Raw genomic sequence first — 12,872 nt, forward strand, 5'->3', positions numbered from 1 at the left:
CACTCTTGTTATTTATTTAATTAATTTTTATCCCGCCTTTATTATTCTAAATAACTCAAGGCGGCGAACATACCTAATGCTCCTTCCTCTTCTTGTTTTCCCCACAACAACAACCCTGCAAGGTGAATAGGGCTGAGATGGAGTGACTGGCCCAAGGGCACCCAGCTGGCTTTCAGGCCTAGGGTGGGACTGGAACTCTCGGTCTCCTGGTTTCTAGCCCGGGGCCTTAACCACCATTAAATCTGCAGGCATTGATGGCAAAATTTAATGATTTTCAGAGCCAGACACCAGCATTATGGAGCTTGGAGTCCAGCCTCTAAAAGAGAGGTGAGACAGTGGCCTCTTTGTCTCAAAGATCAGTTTGAACAGACCACTGAAAGCTCAGAGTGGCCCCATTGTGTGGAAAGAGTGAAGCGTCTTCATACAGGATACCTTGGAAACAGACAAACACTTTCGTCTAAGCTGCCAAGGTTGCCTCAGGGGCCTGTGATAATTCTTCCTAGAAGTCAGCACACTCAAAAGAAATCTGGGTCGTGACTTGAATTTCAGATTATTCTGTTGTAATCACGGTGATGCCAAGGAGATGAAGAGCAGCTCCTTCTGGGCTAAAGAGTCCAGTCTGTGAATAGGCACAAGGCAGGGTTCGGTCCTGCGCTTCTTCCTCCCACCCTCGCCTGGCCCAGGGCTGGTAGCTGCTCCCTTCTCAGGCTCATCACCCTGGCCGTGGGCCTGGTGCTTTCACGGCAGACTCCGCTGCCCCCGGCCCTGGTGAATTCCGCTCTGACATCAGCGTTGGTTGGCTGCGTTCTGCTTCTGCAGGGGCTTGGCAGGTAGTTCTGGGAGAGGGTTAGGGTTATGCAGGTGCAGCAGTTGGTGGGGGGAAGGGAAAAAGTGGAGGTCAGAGGAACATGATGTAGGATTTGCCCGTAGTGAACATTTCTTCCATTTATAAAATAATTCTAGTTACCTCTGTTGCTTTAACTTGAAATTAGAAACCAACCAAGCCCAGCCTTCTAGAAGAAGGAATAATAAAGGCAGGATAGAAAATAAATACATAAAAATAAAATAAAAATAAATAAACTCCAAAATCCAACCTGGAAGATGGCAGTGGCAAACCACTTGTGTCTTATTTCCAAGAAAACTCTATGGACACACGAGTTTCCACATGGTCTGAAGTAAATGACCAAATGCCAGATCTGTCTGTCAGCAAACTAAGACACCAGAACTCCTGTTCCAAAGAGGGAGCCATCCAGCCCGTTGCATCACTCGGGCAGGAGAAGGGGGTAAACACATTTAAACCTTAAGTTTCGGAATAAAAAGTGCTTGCATCTGATATACAACAGTGAGTAGAATTCTTTCACTAGGGCTTCATAGCTTTTCTGTGATAGATCTACTTATCTGAGCTTCTGTGTCCTTGGAAATCTGTTCCTGGGGAAAAAAATTATATCTCTATATCTATCTCTATATCTACCTATCTATCTATCTATATCTAGATGGATGGATGGATGGATGGATGTATAGATTTGTTTGTTTGTTTGTTTGTGCCATAAGCTGAAAGAAGCTGGCAGGATGTCAAACCAGCCTGGGTGCAAGGTGATGAGACATCCCACAGGCAGGAGGCATTCCTCTGGTTCTTGGGGAAGCACCCTAAGCTTTCATGGAAAGAGCTGGAAGTGATGCTGTGGCCAGACCAAAGCCACAAGAAGCGTTCCTTCTTCCAGAACTGGCCTCAGAGAAGGACACGTAACTTGGCCCAAGGAATCATGAATCAAGAACCCTGCAGAAGCAGAATGTGGCCAACAGGAACCATGAACCGAGGGAACTAAATTGTATCCTCCAGGAATAAATGGAAGTATCTCATGATTGAAAGTGGCCCATTCACCTAATTTCCGCTTATTAGGTGAATGGGCCACTTTCAATCATAGGATGTGATTCAGGGCATGAGATTATAGAAAGGAATGGAGAGGCAGAGATACTCCAAAGGGCATTGCTAAGGATGTCTCAGTTACAGCCGAATAAACAGCAGGATCTTACCTGTTAGAACCTGTGACTGACCCACAAAACATCAGTGTTATGCAAATGTGTGTCCCTCCTAAAGATGTAGTGGTAGGACACACTGAGGAATTCTATGACAAATGGCAAATTTATTAATTTATAAGGCTGCCCAACTTTGCAGTAACTCTGGGCAGTGTACTGTAAAATGCTATAAAAACAATACTAAAATACAAATGAATGTCTGGAAGAAAAGCAGCCATTAAAAGACACTCGTGCACACAGGACCTGCCACCCATCCTGGCCCAGAGCCTGGGGAAAGAGCCAGGTTTTCAGAGCTCTTTGGAACGCAACCGGGGTGGGGGCCAGATGTAGGTATTTCGGGGGGGGGTGCTCCAGGGGGCAGGCGCTATGACAGGGAAGGAAGGACCGTTCCTGGGTCCCATCACTTGACAGGGACCTGGAACGCGCTGACTCTGCCTGACTGCACAAGCTGGGCAGACACGGTGGAAGACAGGCAGCTCTTCAGCTAACCAGGCCTGTGCTGGGAAGGGCTGCATGGTGAGCTGTGTCTGGAAGTTGACTGGTAACCAGTGCAGGTCATGGAACAAAGATTAATGCCCATAATTGCGCATGCTGCTCATTCTGTAACAACTACAGCCCTCAGGAGATTTTCAAGGGTAACCCAGTGTGCAGAGCATTGCGTGAGATGACCAGAGCATGAGTGACTGTCTGAAACCAACATGGGTGATTTGAATGCAAAAGTTGGAGAAGTGGAGGAACCTGAATTTGCAGGAAGATTTAGAGTGGGCAAACACAGTACTGTAATGTAGACATTCTGCAAAAAGAATCCTTTGCTTGTTGCCAGCACCTGCTTCAAGCAACTTCAGTCTCTATATCAGGACATCACCAGATGCACACCAGTGGAGTCAAATTGACTGTGTAACAGAAGGTGGAGTAACGCAATCAAGTCAACCAGGAAACTTTTGGATGCAGCTTGGGGAACTGACCATAAATCATGAGCGCCTAATGCACAGGTTTAATACATAAAACTAAAAATAGTATATTGATAGCATGATTTTGACATGCAAAGATATGCAGTCAGAATATAAGATCAATGTAAGGAGCAAATTAAATACACTTAATTTATTCAAAAGAGAAGACAAGAAGCTGTGGGAAGAGATAAGAGGCATAATGAAAACTGACTTGTAAGAGAAGTGTGGCTTTGGAGTTATCATGACACAGGGAAGGATGGAGGATGGAAACCATTGGCAACAAGAAAGGCATATGAATGGTAGATAACTTAATGTTGACTTTTAGCATCATGCAAGAAAAGGACCAGAAATGTCTCAATAAAGAACTTTAAAAATAGAGGGGAAAAAGGAACAAAAAAGGAAAGGGGAATCACAGAAGTATTTACATTGAGAGCAGGATTACTCCAAAATAAACATGGAAAAGATCTCTTAGAGATAAATTGGGGTTTAAAATTATGGAAAGAGTATCCAAAGCTTTTACAGGCAGGATTATAGAATGACAGAAACATTTGCAGAGAGTAAATATATTCAGAAATCAGCTTCTCTGGTAATTGAGATGTGACAGGCAGTAGATGAGCTATCGGGGTAGTGGGGTACCTGGTGCAGGTGAAATACCTATTGTACTGTTTACAGGTGCAGGAGAACAGACAATTATAGTGCACGGCTGTATGGCCTGAAGACTGGGAAAGGTAGGTTGGTGGGGATACTTCCGCTGATGGAGATGCAAGAGAATGCGAATTACAGAACCGTTGCCCTACATTCTTGGGGAAGCAAGTTTTCCTTAGAATCTTCAAAGAAGAATAGAGGCACCTATGGAGAGGGAAATTTTCAAAGAAAGGCAGAGGGATCCAAGACTGGAGAGCTACCATCGGAAAGATAATGGTAAAAGCAAGAGAATACTTGGGAGGAAGGATTATGGCAAGGCCTTTGTGTGGAAGGACCCCAAATGTGGGCCATACCAGCACTGATAAGATTATTCTTTCGAGGAAACTTTGCAATGAGCAGAAAGCTACTGAAAGAACTGCTTTTGGAGACTGAAAGAGTATGATTCAGAAGGAAAGAAGGCAAAGATGCACATTATTCCTATATACAGCAAGTGGAATTGTAATGTAATAGGCTGAAATTCTAGCTATTTGAGAAATGCAGGTAAATGTTAGTCTGAAAGGAAAGAAGGGCTCATTATGAAAGTATCAGTGGAAAGTAAAAGATGTAGGTTAAGTATTAAGAAGAAAGGGGTAATGTCAGCCAGCTTGCTCAGGAAACTCACCCTTGACACTGAAGGAGCGAGGGTGGCATATTGGCACTGCCTTTAGGCAGTGGTCAGCAAGGAGAAGTTCAGAGACTTGAGTGTTAAGAAAAAAGGCCTGCTTGGCAAGATGGAGGGAAGTTGAAGGGAAGATGTGGAAAGCACAGGTGGCAGGGGAGAGAAATCACAGGATTGGTCTTGGAGGAGTTTAGGTGATTGCTGGTGGCAGGTCAAGGCAGGCACTGGATCACACAATTGCTGGCAATTACCCTTCCTGAGTAGCCCCTGGCTAGCTCAGTTCCCATTAAGAATTTTTGCTGGGTACCTGATCTATGAGAGCAGCAAATGGTACAGAAAATAGTTGGCACGTGTCTTCCTGGGCTGGGTGACAGAACTAGAGGGCCGCCGTGCGTTTCCACTGGGCCGCGCCAGACACTCACGGCAGAGCTTAGAAGAGCTGTTTGGAAAATCTGAGCCGTTTCATCCCCCAGGTGTGCCTCAACGGGGATTGGGCCAGTATCCCTCACCGCTTCCTCTCGTTCTGAGCTTTAGCTTTTCCGACAGAATTCCGTAATACGGTCTCTGGAGATGGCCTTGTTCCTCTTCCTGTGCGTGTCTCTTTCTCTTCAGCGTTTTAGAGAGCTCTGCATGTATGCTTCCTGGCCTCTTCAGTAGATTCCTCTCATTTTTCCTCCTCCTGAGAATTGCTTGTTCATTTTGTTTGGAATGATTTGCTCTTGGTTTGCAAGATTTCCCATTGTATCTCTTTAAGGAGTTGAAACCACTGGGTCCAGTCTGCCTCCCCTTGGGGTTCACCAACATCAGCTCTTTAGTTGGTTCTCCTCTAGATACCACGAACTCAAGGACAACATGGTCATCCTCCCCCGAGGGCCAGTTGCCTTCACTTCTTCAACCTATTCCTAGGTTAGGTCCAGGATGGCAGTTCCCCTTGCTCTTTCGTCCACTTTCTGACAAGTGAAGTTGGCAGCAAGAGAGGACCAGGCTGTGTTGGGCTTCTGACTTGGCAGAGTCAGATTCTCAGCAGATGTCAGGATAATTGAACCCCCCCCCCCCCATCACTCTTGCATGCCTCTCTGAAAGCCTGGTCATCTGATGCAGAAAGACCTCATCTGTATCTTCTGCCTGCCCAGGTGGTCTATAATAGCCTCCCACAGCAGCATTGTTTCTCTTTCTCTCTCCTTTTAATGCTACCCAAATGCTTTCAACAGGGCTCCAGGCTCCAATCCCTGAAAGTAAGTGCAAGCATATGTTTGTCTATATGCTCAGTGCAACACTCACACCCTTTCTACAGAGGCTGTTACTTCTGAATCAGTTGTAGCCTTCCAATGCTATGTGCCAAGCATGAGTATTATCACACCAGGTTTTAGTGATGCCTCCTGAATTTTGTTTTCTAATTCTCCCTGCTTATTTCCTATATTTTGTGCAGAGGTTTAGAAACAACTAAGGTTTTAATTGGCATCATCTAGGCTAAGCTTACAGAACTCTCAGCACCTGGCTTGTTTTTCTCCTCTAGAATCAGTTTGTCTCCCAGATTACCAAGACAGAGACTTTCTTTTTCTTACGTGAGGCTCTGTGTGAGCTGGTGAGGAGACCATTCTCTTCACTGATAACAGGGGAAGGTCCAGCTGGTTAGAGAACGACTGTCTCTCCAGTTCCAAAAATGCCACTGCAGACACACCTCTTCTTTGTCAGGTGGAGGCTGGTTTTCTTTGCTCCATGGTGGCCTAAGACAATGTTCAGGTAGCTGTCAGTCAGTTGTCCTCCAGAGGGAGGGCCTGGTGCTGGTGCTGCCTGATCCTCATCCTTCTTGGGTTGTATTCTTCCAGGTGTTGTCTCTGCCATTTTCCTCTCTGTTGTTCTTTCACTTTTGTGCCCTCCTGAGAGCTTCAGCTGTCCTGCCTAAGACCCTCTTGTTTCCCCCACAAGCACTTCAGTGGAGAGACTCTCCTCCTCCACTTCCTCCCCCAAGAAGGACACAAGCTTTCAGCAGAGATAGTTTGGGTCTCCTTCAGGCAGCAAGACAAACTTCACACATACCTGCGGATCTCCAGGATGCTCCCCTCGCTGTCCATGCTTGCTTGGACCCCTCCCCCCTCCAAACTGGCTCCCCTCCCTACTCAGGGCTTCCCTGTTTGTGCTGGGGCTGCAAGTTCCCAGGAGTAGCCTGGACTGTCCAGGAGAGAGGGTGCCTGCTGGGTCTCGTACCATGCAGTGCCATGGCGGATTGGCAGCTTCAACCTCCCCTGCACTCCCGGGTCCTTGCACTTTCTCCTTGGACAGAGCCTGGGCCAGCCTTCTAATGGAAGATACCCTAGAATCAACAGCTGCCACCCGTCCAGCTGTGGAGAGGGTTTGGCACCTGCCCTGGGGCTTGGGCTTAGTTGATGGGGGAAAGCTGCAGTGGCCGGGTTGCTCTTGAGGCCACCATCAGTTCCCCAGGCTGGATCGTGGCCCTCGGCATCATCTCTGCTTTCTGGCCCCAGGGATCTGAGAGGTCAGAGCCTATTTTCATGGGGCCCCACCAAGCTTGGGAAGCAGCCAAAAGGCTTCCCTCTGGGGGCTGGGGCTGGGCTGCTAAGACATGCATGTGGTCCCTGATGGTGCACGCCGTTGCCTTGAGAGCAAATCCTAAATATGGCTCACTGCAGGATTTTGGTTACATGTGCCGTCAGGTCGTGTCGACTCCCAGCAATTACATGGACAAACTATCTCCGGACTATCAGGATAATGGTGCCTGACCACCACAGGGCAAGAGACACTAATTGGCTGGGTCTCACAGGGCAGATTGCAGAGTCAGCGGACACGTGCAGACATCTCTGCCACAGACAGCCATCCAGCTGGCACGTGGGGTGTGGCAGTGAGCAGAGCTGCCTCCGTCTCAGCCTGATAGTGATTACCTGCTGCAGAGAAGCATCTCTGATCTTCTCCTCGGCTTGGATAAACATTGGCAGGAGATTCTAAATCCTTCACAAGGAATTGGGGGGGCTGGAAGAACTCTGGAAATCCTCCTGCCCTTCCAGAATCTTCTCATCACACCCTTTTGTATCATGGGCCTGCAGGGAGATTAAACGGGGTGGGGGTCTCTGCTCCTAGTCGCTTGGGTGGGAATGTGGAATGCACTGCTTTCCAAATTCCTGGCACACCTGAGTCCTTTCCCCAAATTTATTTTCATTTACTTTATTTAAACAATTTATGGGGCCACCCGTCTCATTCTCATGACTCTGGGCTGCCGAAAGGTACATCAAGGGCCAGCCCAGAGACCCAGGCGGCTCTTGGGTAGCAAGGCCAGAGAAGGCACATGCCCAAGGTGCTGGGAGTGACTGCCAGATAGGAGAGGGTGGTCCTGAGCTTCCTGCTGCATTTGGTTTCCCTTGGCAGCTCTGTTGGGGCCCCGTTTGGCTTTCCTGGAGCTGTCTAGGAGATCAAATATTCTGCACCAAAGCACTTCCAGAGACTTTCTCTGCGCCTTTCCTCAGTGCCCAAACCAGTGGCATTTCCCCCACGCTACCCACAAGCCCCTTCACTTCTGCCAGGAGGCGGTGGGGACAGTGGCAGGTTCTTAAGGGCTCGTGCGTGTGAGTCCACGGGAGCCTTCTGCGTTGCAGGGTTCCCCCATCTTTTTAATGTGTTTTGGCCGTGAAATGGCCGAACTGGGGCCACAAGCTCCAGGTGGCTGGGAGGGGCAGGGCTCAGCCAGCAAGAAGACTGAAAGGACCTCGCTTTCCAGAAGTGCTTCCAAGGTCTTCTGCTGGACCCGGTTGAGGCACACCTCGGGCAGAGTTCAGGAGGAGTCAGTCCGTGCCTCCTGAGTTACAGAGGCTGGCAGTGGGAGGGCAGAGGAGGGCTCGTGGGTAGCGTGGGGAAATGCTGCTGGTTTTGGCACAACTGAGATCCATAAGATTTAGCACGGTGCGTGTGACCCATTTTTTGACTTTCTTTGTCATGTAATTTGGGTTGCTTGGCAACAGACAGCGCCTTTGTGAAAGGGCTAACATAGTCACTGCTGAGACTAGGTGTTCTTGCTGCTCATCCACACCGGAGGTGGGCTCCAGTGCTGCCTCTCTGCCGCATTCTTGGGGAAACCTGGTTGAGCTGCAGGGGTGTGGCCCCCACCCCACCCCCTTGGTCCTGTAGAAGCAGCCTGCGTCCCTTGGCCCAAAGAGACTCGGAGAACGTCTCCCATGCAGGAAACAGCTGGAACTAGGTTTCCCCCGAGAGTTGCCCAGCTGCTCCTTCCTTTCTCTTGGGGTGCGTCCCAGGAGCAGCCGGACGAGGGCAGAGCTCTTGAGTAGGGTCGTCCCTTCTGTGAACCAAAGCCGAGCCACAGGACTTTCTCTTCCACCTTCTCCTGGCTCCCGCCAAGATCATGCAGAGGCCTGGAGAGCAGCCACCCGCTCTAAAGCGAGGTGGTGCAGTGGGGGAAACATTGGCTTCGCTGAAGCTCCCTGGGTGACCTTGGGCCGGGCCTTTATCTCAGCCCAAGCCACCTCCCGGGTTTTGGTGAGGAGAACGGAGCTGTCCGAGGGCCTTGTGGCCCTGCAGAAGGAGAGCATTGCCCTTCCTAGCGGGTGGCTCTCTCTCTGCTCTGCCCGGTGCCCTCCTAGCACTGGCTTGGGGTCCTGGCAGGCCTTTCCCCCCTGCTCTCAGCTGTCCTTGCCTGAGAAATGGGACTCTGGGACCGGAGAAGGTGCAGGCGGCTGAGCCTGAAGGGGCCTGGCACGCTCGAGGGCCGTGGTGGGCGGGAGGGTGCAGCCTGCCTGTTGTGGCCTTTGGGCCTGAACAGGAAAGGAAGCGCTCAGGCCTTGCCCACCCCCCCGACGGCCTTCAAGCTCTGCTTCCCCTTGGCCCTTCCGCAGTGAATGCCACAACTCCTCGGATCGAATCAAAGTGCGGGTCTGGGATGAAGACGACGACATCAAGTCCCGGGTCAAGCAGCGGCTGAAGCGGGAGTCTGACGACTTCTTGGGACAGAGCATCATCGAAGTCCGGACGCTGAGCGGGGAGATGGACGTTTGGTACAACCTTGGTGAGTCCTTCTTTCCTGCTCGTGGGCATTTCAGGGGAAAGAGCCAGAAAGCTTTGCAGGGGAAAGCACATCCTCGGGGATGGTGGCCCTGGAGGACGTGGGATGTCTCCATGAAGGCACCGGGAAGGTGCGTGACTTCGTGGTGGCTGAACCGAGCAGCTCAAGAGGGACTGAAGTGGCGTCGGGGGATCAGAGGACGCCTAGTCAAAGGCCGGGATTGTGTGAGTTGCCCCCCCCCCACACACACACTTTACAAAGAACTCCTTGCTGTTCCAGACCTCGGGGTGGGAAAACCTCCTGGCTGGCCTCAGAAAAGCAGCCTGGTAGGAGCTGATACTGAAGAGGGTTTTCGAGGGGAGGGGAGGGTCTCGTTCAAAAAGGAGAAGCGAATGCTACTTTGGCCCCAGGGAGTGTGGCCCCCTTGCAAACCAGGCAACCAAGAAGCCAGAACTGCCCCCCCCCCGATCTCTTTGGCTCTCCCACCCCAAGTGGCTGTGGGGCACGTGGGTTCGAAGCACAGCTGGGGAACTTGCCCGTTGTCCTTTCTTGACTTCGCTGCTTTAAACGAGGCCTGTCCTTTTACAAACCCTCTTGTGTCTCGATGCCCCGTATGTATCTACGTGTGCTTAACGCTGCTCAGTAGTCCTCCAGAAGCACTTTGGAGAGGCCTTGGTCAAAAAACGTGTTCTGAGAAATCGGCCTTGGAAAACGAGGAGTGAGTTTAGCATTTTGTGCAGAGCTGCTGGATTCCATCCAGGGAGGTGCCCCTGCCGAGCTCCGTCTCCTTCAGCTGCGATTATGCACAGCCAGCAGCCATGCTGGTCATGGAGAGGGGATGCAGACTCTGCCACCTCTGGAGATCCTTGGGTGGGGAAGGCTGCTGGAACGAATGACTACCCCCTTTCAGACAGGAAATAGGGCCTGCAGCTTCCTGAGGGACCTTTAGCAGGGTTAGGCCACTCTTGTGGCGGCCCATGCCAGGCGTCTCTCCTGGCCTCCTTGGGCTTCTCTGGGCTTGTGGTGGGAGGAGGAGAGGGCTTCCCCCCAGCAGGTGCAGGCAGAGCAAGAGGGTTGCCGCAAGCATCCCCCGTCCCAGCCCTCCAAAGGCAGAGCAGGAGGAGGAGAGGGGTCTGCAGCTGGAATCTCTGAAGGACTCATTCTTCCCAAGCCTCACGCCAGCAAGGGCACAGGGGGCACAATGCCCTCTTCTGGCTCAGCCGCATCTTCCTGACCCCTTTGTCAGAGCAGGAGTACCAGACCTGCTGGCCGGGAGCCCCTGTGCTCCTTGCTGCCAGCGGGTCTGGCTGAAGAGCCAGGCTGGTCTCCTGAAAAGGGGAGAAGGGCGGGTTGTGCTCCATCCGAAACCTGTGTCCAGGCAGGTGGTGTGCCTTCCTTGGTCCATATCTTCCTTTTGGGGTTTACCACTGGGGCCTTCTGGCTGGTGGGGATGAGAACCAGGTGGGTTTTCCTTCTAGAAAAACGGACAGACAAATCTGCTGTGTCTGGTGCCATTCGACTGCAGATCAGCGTGGAGATCAAAGGAGAAGAGAAGGTGGCTCCTTATCACGTCCAGTACACCTGCCTTCACGAGGTAGGTAGGGTGGCCGGCTGAGCTCTCCTTCCCAAGAGAAGATGCCACGTGGTGAATTCTGCTTTGCTGAATGAGCTTCCTCCAGTTTTGAAAAGCCAGGTCTCGGGCTTAGTCCCCTTTTGCTCAGCACGACTTTAACGAGGGAAGACTTTGCTGAGCAGGCTCACGGCACGGAGGCTCTCGCTGGCTCCTGTGTGAATGGTTCCGCGTGGCAACCAGATATTTCCCTTCCATTAGTGTGAGCACAGCTCCCGTGGTCTGGCACCCAGACCAGTCGTGGACCATCCCATCCAGGAAGGCCACGGATATCAGTCAGTTGCCTATTTAAAGTACAGGGATGTAGCTTTGGGCTGCCTCGCACCCACGGTAAAGCAGCATCCTGGTCCCGGCTATGCTGTTGGGAATCTCAGCTGCAACATTTTAAAGAGGGTGAGATCCTCCTCTCACAGCGGAGGAAGGAGAGAGGGACATGTTCTAAAGTTCAGACAGAGCCAGAGAGAAGGCAGGGCAGAATCCATGGGATGCCAATTTTCTTTATTTGAAGAAGGCCTGGCTGAAAGCTCTCCACAGCCTCCTCGCTGCCCCCCACCCCCCAGTGCATCTGTTCAGTGGTTGAAGCTCGGGAGCAGATGAAACCCACTCAGGGAGCCTGACCAGCCAGAGCTCACGGAGGTTCCAATCAGCAGGGGTATCATGAGATCCCTGGCTTAACCGTGGGGACACCCCAAAAGCAGAGGATTAATCAGTGGCTGACAAAGCCTCATGGGTGACGGCCCAGAAGCGGAAGCAAAACTGAGCAACCTCAGTGTTGATTCCCAGGTTTTTCAGGCCACTGAAGGCAGCCTTCCTCCTCTTCCTCTGCCTGAATCCGCAATAGATGAATATGCCGGTCTCACCTCTGTGTCTCCCCTTGGGTTGGCCTTGGGTTGGTTCTTCAAGTGGCAGCAGGTCACTTCTGAGAACCTCTTTGGGGTTGGCTGAGTGCTTCCGTTCCAGAACCTCTTCCACCACCTCACGGATGTCCAAGGAAATGGGGTGGTGAAGATTCCTGATGCCAAAGGCGATGATGCCTGGAAGGTTTACTTTGAGGAGACAGGCCAGGAGATTGTGGATGAATTTGCCATGCGCTACGGGATTGAGTCCATCTACCAAGCCATGACGTGAGTCCCTGCCTTACCCTGAGCCTTTCGCCTGAGTCCCGGATGCCGCTTACTCGTGACAAAGCGACTTTGCCAACCTTGGAGGGATGGTTTAGTACGAGATGCAGTAAAGTCAGTCCGGGACCGGGCTGAGGTCATTGGGATGCTGGAGGGTGGAGAACTCTCAGGCGTTCTGTGGAGACACTTCCTGGTCGAGCTCTGCTGCTTGTTGATGAGGAAGAGGCGGAAGGGGCCACCTTTCTCACCCTGCACCCGCCCCCCCGGCAGCTGCAGGAGGAGAGCCCAGCCGGGAGGGAGGGAGGCCGAGCTGCCTGCTGGGGGGCCAGCAGGCTGCAGCTTTTTCTCCTCTTGCAGCCGTAGGACTCCAGTTCGACGGTCTAGCAGGGTCTGCAGAGTCCCTTAATTCCTCTGGGCTCATCCTGCCATCCTCAAGAAGAAAGTGGCCTCGTTTGTGTTTTCTCACTTGGTTGCTTTCCAGAAAGTGCAAAGAAAAAAAAGCAAAACACGACACTCCTAAAATGGTTTCACCAGCATTTGGGCTGGGGGGATGATTACCATCAGCAGCCAAAGGAAAAAAGATAATATGTGAATAAGGGAAGATAGTGCTTAAAAAGGAACTGCACTTCCAGGTACATCAGGAGAGAGCCGTGCCCTCATTAAAAGAGTTGGCACTACCAGGCGAGGTAGGGTCAGGTTGAGCACATGGGCGCACTTGGGGCACCCTCTGGGAACCCAGGGCCACCTTGGCGTCTCTGTTCTGGGGCAGGTGAAGGGGCTGTCATGGCTTTTGAATGGGCCCCTG

General features: G+C 51.5%; 1 protein-coding gene across 4 annotated transcripts in view; it reads left to right on the forward strand.

The window, feature by feature from the left end:
- UNC13B (unc-13 homolog B) overlaps positions 1-12,872 on the forward strand; it is a 174,302-nt gene that overhangs the window by 121,425 nt on the left and 40,005 nt on the right. For all 4 annotated transcript variants that reach the window (XM_063295920.1, XM_063295917.1, XM_063295919.1 and 1 more), the window contains 3 exons: positions 9,150-9,319; positions 10,795-10,910; positions 11,907-12,070. In XM_063295920.1, the coding sequence (XP_063151990.1) occupies positions 9,150-9,319; positions 10,795-10,910; positions 11,907-12,070 (450 nt within the window). The remainder of the gene's footprint in view (positions 1-9,149; positions 9,320-10,794; positions 10,911-11,906; positions 12,071-12,872) is intronic.

Source organism: Candoia aspera, chromosome 2 (assembly GCF_035149785.1).
Source record: "Candoia aspera isolate rCanAsp1 chromosome 2, rCanAsp1.hap2, whole genome shotgun sequence".
In the NCBI taxonomy this organism is placed as follows: Eukaryota; Metazoa; Chordata; class Lepidosauria; order Squamata; family Boidae; genus Candoia; species Candoia aspera.